The following is a 19,823-nucleotide window of genomic DNA, read 5'->3' as shown; positions in this document are numbered from 1 at the left end:
AACAAAGGAAAACTAGTCTGCTATCCAACATTGCTTTATTCTTTTTAACTTTGGATTTTGAAAAAAAAAAGCATTAAAAAAGTTCTTCACTTCTATTTTCTCATTTTTTATAGTTTGTGAATGTTATAAAATCATATATTACAGCCTAGCAGGCGGAAAACTCTTTGCTACAAAAATGTTGGCAATTCTTCTCAGACAGCATTGATACCAGGCCGGTTTCCTGTGATGAGTAAAACATCCTGACAGGTGTTTTTCCTCCCCCTAACCAAAACGTTTTGGAAACAGCTGTGGCTATGTGTGTGTGTTGGGGGTCATTTAAAAAATCTAGATCAGTCAAGAGACTTGGGGTTCTTCAGCTCCACCATTCACTGTGTGATTGATTCACTTACCTTCTTCAACACAAAGATGAGCAAAATAATCCCTGTTTAGCTCTCTGTCACAAGGACAGGGTTCTTCTCTGTCAAACTGTCAATAGATGTACCAGCTTCTTCTCAGTATACCCCTATATAAAGGCAGTTAAGTGGTACAGTGGACAGGGGGCTGTCCTGGATCTGGAGTCAGGTAGACCTGAGTTCAAATCTGGATTCAGATACTTACTAATTGTGTGATGCTGAGCAAGTCAATTAACCTTTGTTTGCTCAGTTTTTTTCCCCGACTTGTAAAATGGGAATAATAGTAGCACTACCTCATAGGATTGTCATGAGAATCAAATGAGCTAATATTTATAAAATGCCCATTTATAAAAGTGCCCATAAAAGGCACATGCTAGGTTCCCTTTACTCCCTTCCCCTCATCTCCCCCTCCTGTTCCCACTTCCTTTCCCTCTTTCCTTCTTTCCCTCCTCTCCTTCCCTTTATCCTTTCTTCTCTCTCCCCCTTCTTCCATCCTTCCTCCCCGACCTCTCTCTCTCCATTCCCTTTGTAGACTTTTGTCTTCAATAACAGCGACTAAGTGCTGCGTGAATTCCTTCTGAACTTTTTTAGAGTTACACGCATGTGATTTGTACCAGCTGACATTACGGTGCACAGACCATATGCTTTTGGGTTCTTGGTTGTGTTCTGGATTGTTGACGTGTTGCTCATTCACAGCATATAAGCAGACGTAGCATGGGATCTTGTTACTGATCTGATGACCTGTCTCTAGAAAGACTATGAATGTCAGGGAGGATATTGTTTTGTTTGGTTTAGGAATGTTCTTACATTCTCTTGATTTGATGATGTCTGGTCTTTGGAGGTGAATGATTAAATTGTTGACCCACCGTGTTGCCTTTTTGAACAGAAGCATGAAATCAAATGATAAGAACACGAGAGAAATGAAGTCTTGTAACTATATGACAACAACATATTTTGATGAAACAACAAAAAGTGGAGTAAACCATTCAGGAATCTGTTCAAACTGTGGCACATCCAGGGGCGTAGTCCATACCCTCTGAATTCAGGCAGTTTACATAGTTTCCCTGGGGTCTGAGTTTTATGTTCTGTAAAATGGAAGTTTGAGCTAGACTAGCTATTCCTGGGATCTGTGGGGCCCCTGTGGGGCCATGGCATTGTTAGGAGTTTGAGAATACCAGTGCACTTTGAGCAGGATCATTTTGAGCTTTATTTAGCTCCTACAAAATATGTAGCATGATTTGGTATAATAAATATGCAAAAAATGCTTTTTGTAGACTGAGTAAACATCTCAAACATATACACACATATATGCTGGTGCTGTTAGGATTGATAAATCACAAATTCATTTTAAAATGTTACCGAATAGAGTAGTTTTTTTTGGTTGTGCTTTATTTAATTAGTTTAATTTGCTGATACTACATAACTCTCGTGTGAGAGGCACAGCATGATAAACTGGATAGAGCCTTGGAACTGATTCAGTAAGCACTGACTTGACATCCCATCTCAACCATTTATAGTTGCGTGGACCCAAGCGGGTCACTTAGCCTCAGCTTTTCATTCTGGGCCTCAGTTTCTCATCTTTAAATTGAGGAGGTTGGGCTAGTTTATTGGACCTTATTTGTAGAATGCTGAGCATTATGTAGAAAAATTTTATTTTTTTTCTTTTCAAAATTTTTGTTACTTGACGGTGTGGATAAAATCCTAGTTGATGGTCTTCTGGATTGCTGCTTGAGTTCTAGAGTCCCCTTCAAAATAGGGAAAATTGATGGAATACATTAGTTCAGCTCCACCATAGTAGCCTTATGTCACTGTGTGGGCATTAGGGGCTTTTCTTTTCACATGCCCTGGAACCTCATGCCATCATTAATGCCCTATGGGGGGGGGGGGCACTGTTCTTTCCAGCTCATTCACGTAGGCATTACTGACTTAAAGACTGTTGGTGCCTTTCTTCCAGACAGCTCATAATTTTTTTTTCTTGGTATATTTAGTGCTAAAATGGTCATGTAGCACTCAACCATTTTAGACATGGGACTATGTCTTTGAGAAGCATTGATTGCTTTATGATAATGTGGTTTTGGTCTGGCTCCTGTGTAACAGCAAGTATTTTGTACTTCTGGAGCATGATACAATTAGAAAACAGCAACTTTAGATTGTGTTCTGAAATGATATGTTTTAGAGGGGAAAAGCCAGTGCCCAGTTGTTATTGTTGGTATAACCCAACATGCTTGCCAGTCTCATTTCTACATAATCAACGATAGGAGAAATTGCTTTGGTCTTGTGCCAGAATGGTTAGCTCCTTCAAGAGCTCTGAGGTTTAACCAAGCAGTGAAATGACTTAAATGGAGCCCTTCCCTGATGGTTTTTGGGATTTGCCCAATGGCTAAATCCAGGCCAGCTTCCCCAAACCCACCCTGTCAGCTGCTTTCTGGTAGTGACTCAGTTTAGTGAGGGTTGTCACCGAGAACAGTCCAGTTTCTCCCAAGGTACACATGGGATTACTTAAAGCCTTGGCTAGCACATACAGATTTCTTTTTTGGTAAGGAAGAAGCTCTTTAAATGAGGAGTCTGGGAATCATAGTAGATGACAGACCTATTATCTAGGGGAGAGACTATTAAGGAAAAGACCTGTACTTCCCACCATTCTTTACTGTAATAGTTCACTTTTTGACACTCTTGTTATCTCTGAACTGAGAGTCTTAGCCCTGGCTGGCCAGTTTCCCAGCTATTAAATTATGTGGGACAAGGGAAAATGAGGGAGAATAATGTAGTTTAGGGATTCATGCAGTGCTCACAGATGGAGAACAGGTTTACTGAAAAACCATGAGCATTACACCTAGTTTACTTAGTATTCAGTTTCAACCCAGGGATACTAATGATAACTTGTCAGCAGCGGTTTGTACAGTTCATTTTCTTGGCGCTAGGTAAACTGAGCATAATGATCTGTAAACCTCAGCTTGGGAGTATGAGACATGGAGGCTGGGTATAATTTCTTTTCTTTGCAATAATGCTACCAAGGCAGATTTTATCAAGGGCTTAGCCACCCAATATTAAAGGGACTGTTAAATGTCTAAATGTTAAAGGAAACGTTGTGCCCGACAGATTCTTTTTCTTTTTTCATTTAAACAATATATTCAAGAAATTTCGACGGATAAAAAGAGTTTCTAGTACCTTGTTTTCCCCTTGTAGACCTCGAGGGAACTTACCTCTTAGCTTGTCTTCCTCTAATTCTTCCCATCCACTGTGGGAAGGTTTCCATTTGGCAATGAATGGATTCTCTTGACTCTTACTTAAAAATCATTCTGTTAAAATCTGTTGAAGAAATAGACACACATTGCCTTGCCCAATGGGGAAGGAGAGGAGGAAGCCTTTGTACAATACAGGAAAAATAAAATGCCAGCTACCACCATTGGTAGCATATCAGTTGCCCACTGACTGATTGTATCCATTGACCTAGTGATCTCTCTAGTGAAGTCATTAAAAGGGACAAGAAAAATTGAACTGATCTATATACAGATATATAGAAAGGTTTTATTTGTATATCTCGTGAAAAATAGAACGCTAGTATATAAGGCCAGGCCTAACTCAAGCTCATTTTTGGTCTTGGGTTGGGTTGAAACACTTGTAGTCCATCTGATATCCAACAAATAAGAAATTTGCCTAATAACATTTAAAGGATATTTAGCAAGAAATATGGCACGGATTAATTTGGGCTCAGCTCTTCTGTGGCTTTTTTTTTTTGTCATTTTGATATGCAGGTCAGAAGCATGTGTCCAATCCTAGGAGTCAGTTAATGCCTTTTTCACTGAACTTTTGTAATTAGATGACTGGGAATTGTCTGAGCCTTAGTCCTCTGCACCAATTATGTCTCAAGAATTACTTTACTGCTTTTTTGGAAAATAGGTGCTTTTTTTGTTAATATCTTTTGTTTTTTTTCATTGCCTAGCTTTCTCCTTTTGCCTATCCCAGTCTCCTCTCCTAGTAAGCCATTGCTTACTAGGCAATAAGATTTTATAAGATTTTACAATAAGCTTACAAGGCAATAAGATTTTTTTTTTTAAGGAAAAAGAGAAAGGGGAGAACATTCAAAACCAAGACATCGAAAAAAATCTGACAGAATATGCAATATTTTACCCAGACTCTCTCTTACCCCTTCAGAGGAGTGTGGGGGAATGAGGAAGTATCTTTTCATATCTCTTTTTTGGGCCAAGTTTGTTCTTTGTGATTTTGTAGCATTCGTTTCAATTGCTTTGTGATGGCTATCTCTTACATTTACACTGTTGTGATGATTGTGTATTTTGCTTTCTTGCCCTTGCTCTTTTCACTTTTCATCAGTTCATGTAAATCTTTCTGGGCTTCTCCATAGTCATTATATTTGCTGTGTCTTACAGCACAATAATGTTCTATTACATTAATATGCCACTTTCTTACCTTTTAAGGAAAAACTAGCCCCAGTGACGTGGGAGTAGATGTGCCTCTTATTGTAGATATCTTGAATGTCTAGCTATTGGGAAATGTTAGGATAAACTGGGATATAAAAATTAGATAGAATACTATAAAAATAGAAAATACTAAAAAAAATACAAAGTATTATGGAAGAAATTATATGATGTGCAAAGTGAGGGTGGGAGGAGGTTGGAGTAGATGGCCTATGATACTCTGATTGTAAGTGAAACAGATCGAAGAAAGTAGAATCAAAGTATTGTGGATACTACACTACGTAAAAAAGCAGTGAAATCTTATAAGCACACAAACAAAAGAGAGGTTAGAAATAAAAATGTTTGAATAGAGCACCAACCCTGGAGTCAGGAGGACCTGAGTTCAAATGTGGCCTCTGACACTTGATTACTTATGAGCTGTATGACCTTAGTCAAGTCATTTAACCCCAATTGCCTCACCAAAAAGAAAGAAAAGAAAAAAAAATAAAGATTTTAAAAATTATTTTGTTAAGTAGGATTTTCCCCCTTTTATCAGAATGTAAATAGTGGGAAATATATCCTTTTACGATGTCATTCCTCATATTTTTATTATTTCTGTTGAAATTGATACTAAGTAAATGATAAATGTATTGCAAAACAATAATGCATCACTCTCCGCCTCTTCCCACCCCCACCCCCATATTTATACCTAAAAAGAGTTCCTTTTTTGGGAGAATAGATTCTTGTAAAAATGTATGTGGTCTGAAAAACTTTTGGGTGGCTATTTACAAGTCTGACTTAAATATTTCTTGTGTATTAATCTCGTGTTCTAAAATTACAGTCATGGCTAAATGGTATAGAATTTGGTATAATTGTTATAGAAGCTATGATCTCTTTGGCATGTATGATTGTATATTTATGTGAATCAAGTCATCTTACATAGAAGGACAATATAATAAAAAATGAAACATTAATTCTTCTAGAAGGCTTGAGAAAATTATCTAATTATGGCAAGTTCTTAAATTATTTGGGGAAAAAATCCACATAGCATTCCTAATTCCTCACTTTCCATTTTGTGAGAGGCATGTTAATGCTTTATTAGTGGAGCTGTTAATTAGTTAAACCATTCTGGAAAGCAATTTGGAATTATGCTAATAAAGTGACTAAAATGCTCAGACTCTTGGACCCAAAGACTCTGTTATTAGGCCTGTATTGGATGGAGAGCGCTGATAAAAAGAAAGGCTTCATATTCATCAATATTCTTTATAGCACTATTTGGGAGGGGGGTAGCAAAGGATTGGAAACAAAGTAGATACCCATGGATTGGAGAAATGGCTAAATAAAGTATGGTATGTTAATATGGTAGATTTGTCATTTAAAAAATATGATAATATAGAGAAACATGGAAAGATTTAAACAGTCTGATACAAAATGGAGTAAGGAGAACCAAGAAAACAACATGCACATTATCCACAATGATGTAAATATAAAGATCAACAGCCACAAAAAAATGAATATTGCAAAATTACAAAGAGTAAACTTGATACACACAAGATTGTGAGAAGACATCTGCTTCACCTTCTTTGCTAAAGTAGAGGGGTCTATAGGTGTAGAACATTACATATTATGTCAAAAAAAAATTCAATTGATCTGACCTTGCTGAATTTGTTTTTTTTTTTTTTTAACTTTTTATTTGGAAAAAAGTTTCATTTTTAGGGCTGACTCTCTGAGATGGAGGGAGGGGACAGCCTATGCAAAGGCACCAAAGAGAATAGAGTGATTGATTGTCAGTTATTGGGGATTGCAAAGGAGAGAGTGTGAAGACCATAACTACATTGTTAGCATAATTATGCTGGAGGTGGATCAGAAGACACAATGTTCGTAATATAGTGGAGAAAAAATAGGACCATCTTTGGTATGTGTGGCATTTAGTGTGTTTTTGGGTAGTTTTTATCCTTGTTTATTTATTCATCCATTCATTTATTTGTTTATTTTTAATTTATTGAATAAAACATTTATTTTTAATTTATTGAATAAAACAAGGATTTCCATGATGCGGTATAATAAAAATATAATAAATACAATATAGCATAGTATATAGGATATACAATATATAATAAAATATACGATAAAAAATTTGAAAGTATAATTGCACATGAAACTACAAATCTATCATGTACAACTTATTATATATAACATAAAAATAATATAATATATAATAGTTATAATGTAAATTTCTTTTTTTTTTCTTCCTTCTGCCCTCCCGCACCCCACAGAGTTCTTTAAGAGAATAGCTCTCTGCTTCTCATTCATCATCTAATAGAATAAACGAGACAGATCATCTGTTAGGAAACTCTAAAGCTTTCCTGAAGAGTATACAAGTAATAGTCAAATGCTGTTTTGTGAAGGATAAAAAAAATGCTAAAATTCTAACCCAAACTGATATTTATCTACAATAATGGATGATTTTTTTTCCTTTCTCGTTACAGACATACATTGGAAGTGTGGTTATATCAGTGAACCCGTACCGATCCTTGCCCATTTATTCACCGGAGAAAGTGGAAGATTACAGAAACAGAAATTTTTATGAGTTGAGTCCTCATATGTAAGTATGATATTAAAACTTTAAGGTTCTCTGTCAGTGAAGAGCTGGGTTGTTGACAGATGTGACCAGCTGTTTTCTGTGAGTCATAGGAAAGTATGTTTTTATCAGTTGTGGTTTTCAAGATAAAAGGTTGCAGAGTTCATTTGATAACATTGCTTTATTTTTAAGGGAAAAGTCAAGCCATTTTGTTTCGTGTCCTACTATTCTCTTTGAGTTCTGAAATTAAAGTTCCCTGTGTATAAAAGTTTTCTGGTATTTTTCTATGACAGTAGTAACAGATGTCGCTATATCTCTATAAAAAGTAAAGCTAGGATTTATTTGTTTATTTAAAAGAGCACACACAGTGTTTTCAAAGAGTCGCTGGCCTGAGAAAGGTCTCCAAGTGTAGATAGTTGTGCAATGGAGGTTGAGTGAATGGACTCAGTGCTACCTTCAGTTTATACAGTGCATTTTTTGAGAGAAATTCTTCAATGCTGTAGAGACATTATCCAATTCTTGGCATATTTCTGCTACACAGAGAAGTTAAGGAATTTGCAAATATCACAGAGACCCAGGTGCATGCTGCTTCTGTGTGATACCACAATCTCTGAAGTCATTTGTGGGGCCATTACTTCTTCTGTTTGTAAGACAGAAGAGAGTTACTTCTTAGACTAAATAATTCTTGTATAAGGAATGCTACTGGATTGAATTTATAACCCTAATAATAGCTAACATTTATGTAACACTTAAAAGTTTACAAAGTACTTTATGTTCATTAACTTATTTGAACCTCAGAACAGTCTTTTGTGGTAGTAACTCACAGGTGGTATCCCCATTTGACAGATGTGGGTAAATGACTTCATCATGGTCACAGAGCAAGTATTGAGAGGCATGATTCGAACCAAGTCTTCCAGACCCCAATACTAGCAGTTACACTACCCTACCTCTCTGTTTATCTGTATTCTCAAAGTGAACTCTTTCATAAATAACTTAAAGAAATGCCCAACCTCCTCCAAAGGGGGTTAAACCAGTGATGACTAATTAATAGTTCTGATTTAATTAAAATTAACCCTACTATAGTGTTTCAAGATACCAAAGATACCATAAATCAGTGGTGGAATCAGGAATTAGATCCCTACATTTTCTAATTTTGATATTAGAAATAATAAAGGTGAAAAACTTCACAAAGGAAGAGCTCAGAGAATGATAATGATCTAAGTACTTTTGGTTTTTCTTTTGACAAAGTGGTGATGACCTCTTAGCTGTTCTTTAGGATAGATCTTTCTGTCTTTATTCTCTCATTTGCAAGATGGCTATAAGGGAAGAAAAAAACATCGAATGACTGAGATTTTTCCCAGGACACCCAAGGATTCTCTAGCTACTAATTTAGCCTGCTTCTTCGTTTTTATCCAGAATTAATGTTTGAACTCTTGTCAGTCCCTTAAAGATGAGAATTTCAATGACTATGTATGACAACTTGTTTGACTAAAGAGTTAACTATTGTTGATAGATAGTGATACAATTGATAAGAGTTTTGAACTTTGATTTGGGAAGACCTGGGTTGAAATCCGAAGTCACTTAGTCTCTGGACTGGTTTCCTCATATATAAAATGGAGATAATAGCAAGTGAGATGTTATTTATAAAATGTTTAGTAATCCTTAAAGTGCCCTATTAAAGTTACTATTATTTGGCATGTTGACCAGTTAAGTCTTGGGGCAGGGTTATGGGTTATGGAGGACAGAGATGTTCCTATCAATGGAGTCAGCCCCCTTCCTTGAAAACCCAAACCACCTCCAGTTTTAATGACCCATCTGCTGTAATGGAATTGAAAACATCAGTGGGCAGCTGTTTGGCAAATGTGATGTATTGTAAAATAAAGAATCGGCCAGGGGCATATGTTGAGGAATATTTGAAAGTTATCAAGCTGATGAACAGTGCATTTGTTTTCTGGAATTCAGATGTTTGCCTGGCACTCATTAACAACTGACTAACTAAAAGGCCCTGCTAGAGTCATAGATGGTGTCATAACAAGAGGAAGATCTACTTTGTGAGCTGGAAGATTCTGTCGGTTGCTTTTGATAGATATAAACGTATTTCTTTTGGGGCAGATGGTCTATTTCCAAGTATTTATTTGCTTCCCTTGATATGTCCCTAAATGACATTACTGTACTATATGAAACGAGACATTAAAAAAAAAGAAACCACTTGTGAATAATTGTTTCAAACTCATTGAATTGTCCTCCAGGTGTGCTGGCAAGACTAGACAAAATTTCGTTTAGCTTCCTCTGTTGTGAAATAAGTCCATTGCTTTAGGTTTGAATTTTTATGTTACTCAAGTCTAATCTTTAGAGAGAGGTTCACAATACCTGTGCCATTCCCCAGATGCTAACCTAGGCCATGAGCTACCACATCTGACCGTGCTTTTGATGCAGGGGCAGATAGGTGCTACAGGGGATAGTGCGGGGCCTGGAGGCAGGGAGACTGGACTTCAGATTTGCCCTCAGACACTTACAAGCTGTGTTACCTGAACAAGTCACTTACACATCTCTTTGCTTTAGTTTTATGTTCTATAAAATGGGAATGATAATAGTCCCTTCCCAGAATTGTTGTAAATATCATATGAGATAACTGTAAATAAATAACTGAGCACAGTACTTGGCACATAGTAAGCACATGTAAATGTTAGCAGCTAGATGGTACAGTGGATAGAGTACCAGGCCTGGAGTCAGGAAGACCTGAATTCAAATGTGGCCGCAGACACTTACTAGCTGTGTGACCGTGGGCAAGTCACTTAACCTTGTCTGCCTCCGTTTCCTCATCTGCAAAATGATCTGGAGAAGGAAATGACAAATCACTATAGTATCCTTGCCAAGAAAACCCAAATGAAACCATGAAGAATCAGATAGGACTTAACCACAACAACAGTTTGATACTTTTCCTTTTCAGAGATACTTAGGAAAATGCCTGTGTCCCGGGGCATTTACCTCCTGCTCATCCACCACATATACTCTCTTACCCATCTGGATTGCCACATTACATTCCCCTCTCTTTTATCTTTATTTCATTCTGCATTACAGTTTCCACCCTCACTTCATTCTTCTTTCTGCTGAATAAATCAAGCTTTGAACATGAGAACACAAACTCTGGAACAAAGTTTTATTCCTTTCTGCCCTGAGGGCACCTGCCCTTGGAATGCCCACATAGGACACATCACCAACATTGCAGTCTTGCCTACGCAGCACCTCCCTTCCTCCATTCTTGGTATATTTTTTTAGTCGTTGAGGATATTTGCAAGATGAATTTTCTTTCAATATTCTGACCTCATCTTCTGTTTTACAGTATCTCAAAACAGAAGCGGTGAAATTAGCTAAGTTTGCTTAAATAAAAATTCATTCTGACTCTTATACAGATAAATCTTAGTTTTATGAGACACAAAATTTTATACATATATGTGTGTATTTCTTTCTCCCCCCCCCGCCGGGTTCTCCCCCCACTGGGGGTGGGGAGAGCAGTGCATGAGGCAATCAGGGGTTAAGTGACTTGCTCAGGGTCTGAGGTCAAATTTGAACTCAGGTCCTCAAAATTTTAGGGCTGGTGCTCTATTCATTGTGCCACCTAGTGCCCCTGCAAGATTAATTTCTAATTTTTTGGAAAACCCTCTAGACCATAAGCTCTACATGGGACAGCCTAGGAAAAAAAACTTGGACCTTGGCTTCATTTTAAATCAAGATCAGCTTAACCACAGCACTGACCATGCCCTGAAAATTTGACTAATTATTTCTTCAGCCCAGACCTCATTAGAATTGAATTGGAACTGTGGTTCATCCTTAGTCCATTGAATCATCCAAACGTGTAGCTTTACATGAAAGCCATGTGCTTTTTGGAGGAAGCCTGGAATCTGTTTTCTACTTTCAGATAAGCCTTTGCTTTTAGACCTAAATTCCTTTTTTAAGTCCTTAATTTGAGATAGTGGAAATAATGCATAAACTGGAAGGGAAAAAACCCAACAACTGAAAATAATGGAGTGGGGTGGGGAGGCTCTTACTTGCAAAAGTAGGTTTTAAAATGTTATTCATGTGGCATTTGTTCAGAAAACTACTTTATTTCAGTTTTACTTACCTGATAATTATAGGAATATTTTTCTCTCCCTTCTCTGAACTCATAATTGTTATGTTTTTCAGTTATATCTGACTCTTTGTGATCCCATTTGGGGTTTTCTTGGCATAGATACTGAAGTTGTTTGCCATTTCCTCCTCCAGCTCATTTTACAGATGAGGAAACTGAGGCAGAGTTAAGTTTCTTGCCCAGAGTCACATGAGTAGTAAGTGTTCACTGTGCCACCTACCGGTAGTTGCCCTTAACTCACAGTAGGTACTCAGTCAATACGTAATTGATTGTGAGATTTGGACACTTTATTTAACTGATAAAAATTGTAGACGTGTCTTGATGTAGGCTATTGAATTACATTTGATTTCCCAATACTCTTGAATCTGTATGTCACCATTGACCTCTGATCCCAACATCTACTGGCCTTTTGTCACATGTTTAGAGCTAGAAGATTAAAACCTTAGAGTAGAGGTTCTGAACCTAAGGTCCCAGAACTTGTTTTGTTTTTTAACATATTTTGATAATTGTATCCTTTGCATAAAATTAGTTTCTTTTGTAATCCGTCATGTTTTGTTTTAGGCACTTAAAAACATAATTTTGAGAAGGAGCTCATAAGTTTCACCAGCTTGCCAAAGGAGTTCCTGATACAGAAAAACCCTTAAGAACCTTTATCTTTTTTTTTTTTTTTTGGCTTTTTGGAGGGGGAAAGGCAGGGCATTTGGGGTTAAGTGACTTGCCCAAGGTCACATGGCTAGTTAAGTGTTTGAGGCCAGATTTGAAGTTAGGATCTCCTGACTCCAGGGCCAGTGCTCTTTTCACTGTGCCACTTAGCTGCCCTCAAGAACCTGTATCTTTAACCCTCTAATTTTTTAGATGGGGAACCTGAGGCCGAGATAGGTTAAGTGACTTACAGGTAGGAATGAGGAGGGATTTGAACACAGTTCCTCTGACTAATTATAGTGTTCTTTCCACCATACCACTCTCCCTCTCATTTTACTCCTCTAAAGGTAGCCCCAAAAGAATTTGGTATGGCCTAAAAGAGTTAAACAAGTCTAATGATCTCAGACTATCCCCTTTAGGTAGTAATATATTAGGAGACTAGAACTATGTCTTACTCCTTTTTAATGGACATTCCCTATGCATTGTATTGTTTTAAAAATAATACCACTTTCAGTATAGATAAAATTACCCACTTTCTCTCAAGGCTGACTCTTGTGGGCAGTGAATATAGACACTGTTTGCTGGAAGCTTGGTTGACCTTTGACAAGCCTGTACAGTTCTGGAAAACCAAGGCTGCAATAATTTTTTCCAGGTTTACAGTTAGCACATATTAGGAAGTTTCCCTTGTAAAGGACAACTTCTGCTGTCTTTTAAGGTCATTTCAGTATTCTTCCTCTATTACTTACGGAGAAAAGAATATTTTTAATCGTTTTTTAAAGTAGTTGACTAGACAATGAAAATGAATTAAGTCATCAGTGTTCCAGAAGAAATTCTAAACATAATTGTCCTTTTGTACTCTGTTTATACATCTGAGAGATGCCCTTTGCTTGGCTTGTAGAATTTATCTTCCCCTTTCTGTGTTCTAGAACCTGATAAATTCTGGCCAATTTCCATTGCTTCCATATAGATTCTTCCATAGTCTTTTTGGGAGAGTAGACTCTAGAGCCCTGTCTTCTTTGTGAAATGATTTTTTTTGCATTCTGGTGTTTAGCCTGCCGTTGCTGAGCTATCTGACCTTGGCCATATTTCTTAGCCTCTTCGGGGTCCGCAGGTGTCTCTTCTTGTAAAAAGGAGAGGCTTGGATTAGATCAAGGATCCTTCACCTTTTTTAGTCATGGATTCTTTTCACAGTCTGGTGAAGCCTGTGGACACTGTCTTTAGAATAATGTTTTTAAGTACATAAAGCAACATAAACTTACAAAGGAAACCAAAGATTAGTGAAAATAAAGATGTATTTTTTCCCATCCAACTTTATATGTCCCCTAAGTATCTAGGGGTCTTGGGGATCATTTCTTAATAAGCCCTGAATTTGATGGATCTGTAAGTTCTTAAAATTATGTAACAACATTTTAAATATACATGATATTACGTTGGGTTTGTTTGTTTTTTGAACAGCATATTGTAGTGCTAGATTTGGAATCAGGAAGATCTGTGTCCAGATCCATTGACACTTAAAGTTGTGTGACCATGGTCAAATTGCTTAACCATTCTGGGCCTCAGTTTTCTAATCTGTAAAATAGGATAACAGGAACTATTTGTCTCACCCTCCCTGGATGTTTGTGTAACTCTAGTCAGATAATATATGTAAAATATGCTGTAAATATTAAAGAAATATATGTGTCAGTGATTGGTTTTACCAGTTTAATAGGCGAATTTGTGCTGGAGATGCACAATTATTTTTCAGATTGGGGAGATTTTGTAAGGACAGATTGGCATATATATCACCTTGATTTTTTTTTAACAGTGTAATGAGATTATCAGTAGTGGAAACAGTCTTATTATGTAAAATCTCTTTCTAGTCTTGGAATCTTCATCGGGTCTGCAAATTCAACTATATTCCTGAAAAGTTGCCTTTAAAGAAAAGTGCATTTGTCCTGTGCCACTTAGCAGCCCCAAAATGTGTGTATATTTTAAGCTCAAAATTAAGATGGAGGGGGAGGGGTGCTAGAGAGTCATTGACAAAAGTATTAGAAGCTATTGACGGAATGTGGTTTGAGATCCCAGCCACGTGGGTGGTGCTGAGTATTTCAGTCTATGATCTGCAGGTCATACTGATGCCCTGGGCATCCCTCTTCTTGAGGGTAAGACCTGACTGCTGTTTAGTACTAGCCTTCCTCTAGAAGAAATCACTTCATCTCTTGGAACTTCGATTTCCTCATCTGAAAAGTAAACTATAAAGTTCTTCACACCCCTGTCCCTGCTGCCAACCCAATCCACTATTCTGTGTTTGTCTATGGTGGGGTTTTCTTGGCCAAGATACTGGAGTGGTTTGCCATTTCCTTCTCCAGCCCATTTTACAGGTTAGGACCCTGAGGCAGATGAAGTTAATTGACTTGCCCAGGGTCCTGCAGCTAGTAAGTGTCTGAGGCCAGATTTGATCTTGTTCTTCCTGATTCCAGAATCAGTACTCTGTCTACTGTGCCACTAAAAAGCTGTGATGAATGTGGACCTAGAATATATAAAGTGACCCTGTCATTCGAATATACGTTGCATATGTCCATAGAGGTGGATCCAGTTAGTATATTTTGCATATTTTTAACTTTGAATAGTGCAAATTCAAATATATTTGCAAACACTTCTTTGAATTCATTAGTTGCACTAATCGAGAATGAAGGACTGCAGAGGTGTGATGAAAAATTATGCTGAACAAGCAACTATGATAGAAATAATACCTTGTGACAATCTGCTTGGGTTATTTGGAAATAGAAGGCCTACTGAGGCCACCTCCTTGTCCCAGTAACAGTGTGAATGTTTGGGTTGAGGGCAATGTTCCATATCAGTTCAGTCCAGGAGGAGTGAGTTTTCAATTCCCTAGAGGTGTGAATTTTCATATTTGTTTGTCCTAAAATACATATTTCTCTGTGTATATAGAATAGTTTAAATTTATGCTAAAACATTTGCAAATAGACATAGAAATGTGATAATTTAACACTGAATGATAAAAACCAGGAACTGATGTTAGCAATGTCATGGGCTCAGATAAACTGTAATGTTAGATACATTTTGTTTGAATTGAATGAAGCATCATTTAAACAAAATCAGAAATTCAAAATGGTGGGATGCATATGGCCTTAGGCGAGTACATATATGTATTTTGAGGTGTTACTAGAAGATGGAAACCGTTACCGAGGGGTGGAGTCACTGGAGATTTGAATTTAAAATTGAACCACTGATTACTTGGAATATATTGTGATAACTTGTGATATAATGTGATAAATTTGAGACAGAGATGATCTGTTGGAGAAGAGGTAGGATCAAGAGGAGAAGAAACCTGTATTCATTAGCTGTAAGGCACAAATATGAGATAACATTTTAAAAACACATTATAATTATAATGCACCATATGCAGATTAGTTATTATTATCATGCTATCCATTAGAATCATAGCTGTAGAATTGGAAGAACCTTCAGAATATAATTCCTCCCCCCCCCCCCCCATATTTTGCATGTGAAGAAACTTTGGCCCAGGGATGTTAACTACTTTGCTCAAGGTCACATATACATATGTCAGAAATGGGATAGTTTTGTGTCTAATTGCTGCTTGCATGTAAATCTTGCCTCCCTGGCAAACAATTTAAGATTTTGGAAAGCAACAGTCAAATCTTGGTTTTTTTTAATGTCCCACAATGCCTAGCACAGATCCAGGGAGGGGTAGGCACTCATTTAAATATTATTTGAACCCCCAGCAGTTACTCTTTGCGACTCCACATTTCTATGTACTTCTTACCCACTGGGAAGGATCAGAGTGAGGTTTAAGTCCAAGTGAGCTCTGGCAAGGGATTTGCCTCCTTAAGGGAGAAGAGAAGGTAAAGAAGGTCTTCAGTGAGTACTCATTTCTGTAGAGTTATTATAATGTGGATTTGATAAGTAACATATTCGTGATTTTCTGTTTAGAGAACCTCAGGTTACAACTTGGAATGAAATTTAACTCCCATTAAAATATTTTCAAAATACTTAACTTTTAATGACTGTGATCACCTCTCCTTTTCATTTCATATTCTTATGTCTGGGGGAGATTATAATAAAGAATTTTTCCTTCATCTCAGATGTTTCTGTTCTTTGCTGTGTTGTTGTTTTTTTTGCCATGCAATTTGGCATATGTGCCTGCCCCAGCCTTAACTGTTGATTTATCGTGGGCAAGTGACGTGTCAAGTGAGGGATCATAGCATCCCTTGTTCCTGAAGTAGTTTGCTTTGTAATCATTTGAAGATACTCTGATAGTCCAACTTAAGATCCTTTTTTTTTTTTTTTTTTTTGCTGGATTCCATTGCATTGATTTTCCTGAGACCAATATATCTGGCTGTAGTTCACAGAATCTATGAGAATTTTTCAGAAATTAGATGCTAATCTATTCTGCATCGATTACCATGCCCACCTATGTGGCAATGTGTTCTGATCATCCTGGAAACTTTTAAGCAATGAATGTTAATTCCTTTCTCCTTTGGGAGATGAATATAGAAAACTCAAGGACATGTGCTCTGAGGAGTTAATGCTGTGATTAATGACAAGTATGGCTTCTTTCAAAGCTCTTATGTGGTGAAGACTTTTCTTGATCCCTCCAGTTGCTAGCCCCCTCCCTCTTCTACCTCAAGAGATGATGTATTTACTTTTATTTAACAGGATGGCAGCTCCTTGAGGGCCAGGAGTTGTGCCATTTTTGTTTTTGTTATTTTTATCAACGGATAGCATATAGACACATAATAAACACCTGTTACTGATTGATAGTCGCCCCCCCCCCCAAAAAAAAAAATGAATGCCTTCAAACATGGAAAATGAAACAGTCCTGAATTGGAAAGCCTGTCAACAGCAGAACTACAAGTGACTTGTGAATGGAACATTTTAAATTGTATCATAATCATTCTGGGTTTTATCAATTTCACTTTCGTTGTCATTTTTTCAGGAATTTTATATTACTATATTACTTAAATGATACCTGATTGTATTTCATTAATTTGCAAATGTATAATGGTTATCATTTTTTTTTGTCCTCTCTCTTTGTCTCTGTCTGTCTGTCTGTCTCTCTCTCTCTGTCTCAGAAAGTATGGTCCACCACTGTGATTTCATGGATATTGGGAACTTATAGTGTGGAAAATACCTCCACTGATTCAGATCAGAAAAACATCTACAGTATACAGAGAATGATGCCTTAAAGCTGCACTAAGACTTTTGAGACACCTTGTAATGGAGCCATACAGTGGCCCTGTGAATTAGGTACTGAAAATATTGCTATCCTCATTTTACAGAACAGGAGAAAGGAATTGAACCCAGTGCTTCCTGATTCCAAGGCTCACCATCTGTTATCCCATGCTGTTCTCCTGATAGCTTCAAAGCTGTGTTCAAGTACAGCTTAGTTATAGTCAGATGGATGAAAAAGGGAATGGGTGGCTGCTTGTGCTTTAAGCTTCATCCTCATCTTCTTTATACTTTGAAACCTTACATTGCTCTATAAACCTTTACCATTATTATCGGAAAATGCACTCAGTTGTTGAGAGAAAAAGAAAATAACACTGTTTGGAGTTTCAAGGCTGATTGTTTTAGTTCCTATAGGTAGATATATGAATTAGTCCAGAATAGATGATCATTTTTGCTTTTCTTTGTAAGCCTCAGTGCTTAGAGAAGTGCCTGACACAATGGAAGTACTTAATAAAAATCCTGCCTCCCCATCATAAAAATCCTGAGAGTTTTTGTAAATTCTGAAAACCTGATTAGGGATGTGGTAGAAAATTGTCTGGTGTACTTGTCTTCCTTCAGGCCTAGTTTGTTCCTTTGTACCCCTTGAGATAGACCTCATACCTCCTAGGCTAACAAAGACACCATTCTAAGCCGAGAGTTTAAATTAATTGTACTGTAGTTCTTTTGCTAAGTTCATGGTTTTCATACCATTTGAGAACTGATTGGCTTCAGTATAAGGCCTCTTAAACTAAATAAAAATAAGGTAAGGCCCCTTGCTTGACTGTAACATTAATTATTACTAATTATAATAATAATATTAGCTAGCATTTATATAGTGCTTAAAGACTTGTAAAGTAGTTTACATATTTTATCTCATCTTCATAACAACCCTTAGAGGCAGGTACTATTGTTATATCCATTTTACAGATGAAGGACCTGAAGTAGACAGAGATCGAGTGCCTTGACCCGGGTAACACAGCTAAGGAGTATTGGATTTGAGCTAATATCTTCCTTTTGTCAGATCTAGCACAGTATCCACTGTGCCAACTCCCAGAAGAAAACTTGTAGGTGGGAGTAAGAATTAATAGACACTGATTTGGGAGAGAAAAATACTTCTGTTATGCCCTACTATATTACTGGCAATATGACAAAAAAGATTTACCTCCAAATAAGAATTACTGTTGCTACTTGACTGACATTTCTTTTATTGTCCTCACTTTCAGTTTAAGAAATGTACCCACCACCCCTAAAATAATAAAAATAATAATAAGTAATATGTCATACTTAACTATGTGTCAGGCACTTTACAATTATTTTCTCATTTGAGCCTTATAATAGCCCTGAGAAGTAGGGGCTATTATTATCCCCATTTTACAGATAAGAAAAGTGAGACAAACAGATGTGAATGACTTGCCCAGGGTCACACAGTCAGTAGGTATCTTGAGGTTAGATTTGAATTCAGATCTTCTTGTCTCCAGGACTGATCTGGCATTCTATCCCCTGAATTCATGGATATAATTTAATGTATAGAGAAGAGCCATGAAAATACTATGTTCTTAGGGAGCTGAAATAACTGGGCTTTGGTAGGAAAGTACTTCTTGGTGGCTCTTGGAGCCAGAGGATGTTAGGGCTGTGTAAAGCCACGCACGAGCAGCTTCTCAGAGGACTGCTGCTGTGAATAGCTTTCAAGGTTCTGATTACATAGTATAGTGAGTTCTCTATTCACTAACAAATCAGAGCATAACATTCATAGAAAATCAAGCTACAGCATTCAGAAAGTTACAACTTATCACAGAAAATCAAAATACAGCACTCACCATGTCACAGCTCAACAACTTATCACTAAAATGGCCACATAGTTTTCACTAAAGTGGTCACATAGTTTTCAACAAAGTACATTCATTCAGTCAATCACAAAATCCTTAATTCAGTCACAAAGTACAAAAGTCAAAGTTCTCCACCCCTAGGTCACAGTAAATCATGATTTTCTCAGTCAGTACACAGTATCCAAGTAAAGTCTTCTTTGAGCTTGACTGGAGATGGCTTTCAGCTTCCATGGTTCCTCTTCCATGGTCCCAGCTCCAACCATTACCTGGGTTCAAAGGCAGGCAGCTCCGAGTTCCTTGTCTAGCTCCTTGCCCAGTTCTTTGTCCAGTTTCTGTTCCATATTGAAGTTCACAGTTTCCAGTCCACCTCAAGTCCTTCACAATTCCTGTTTCTGGGAAGACAAAGCTCGACAGAGCCACAATAACATTCATGCACATTGCCGGCACCATCATCAATTCACTGTTTGCCTGTGAAATCAACTCAGACCCACCAACAAGGTCTGAAAACTCAACACAAATCATCAGCATAGAAATCAACACAGACCCACAAACAAGGTCCAAGAGGTCAGCACAAATCACCAGTAAAGTCCCAGGACCTTGAAAACC

General features: G+C 37.3%; 1 protein-coding gene across 4 annotated transcripts in view; it reads left to right on the top strand.

Annotated features, from left to right (window-relative positions):
• The window catches only part of MYO1B (myosin IB), a 225,842-nt gene that overhangs the window by 67,961 nt on the left and 138,058 nt on the right, over positions 1–19,823 (top strand). For all 4 annotated transcript variants that reach the window (XM_069070179.1, XM_069070180.1, XM_069070181.1 and 1 more), the window contains exon 3: positions 7,297–7,412. In XM_069070179.1, coding sequence (XP_068926280.1) covers positions 7,297–7,412 — 116 coding nt within the window. The remainder of the gene's footprint in view (positions 1–7,296; positions 7,413–19,823) is intronic.

The sequence above is a fragment of the Petaurus breviceps genome, unplaced genomic scaffold (genome assembly GCF_028583685.1).
Source record: "Petaurus breviceps papuanus isolate PSGF00001 unplaced genomic scaffold, PetGlider_PUasm1.0 90804, whole genome shotgun sequence".
NCBI classification, from domain to species: Eukaryota; Metazoa; Chordata; class Mammalia; order Diprotodontia; family Petauridae; genus Petaurus; species Petaurus breviceps.
This window is presented reverse-complemented; position numbering and strand designations above follow the sequence as displayed.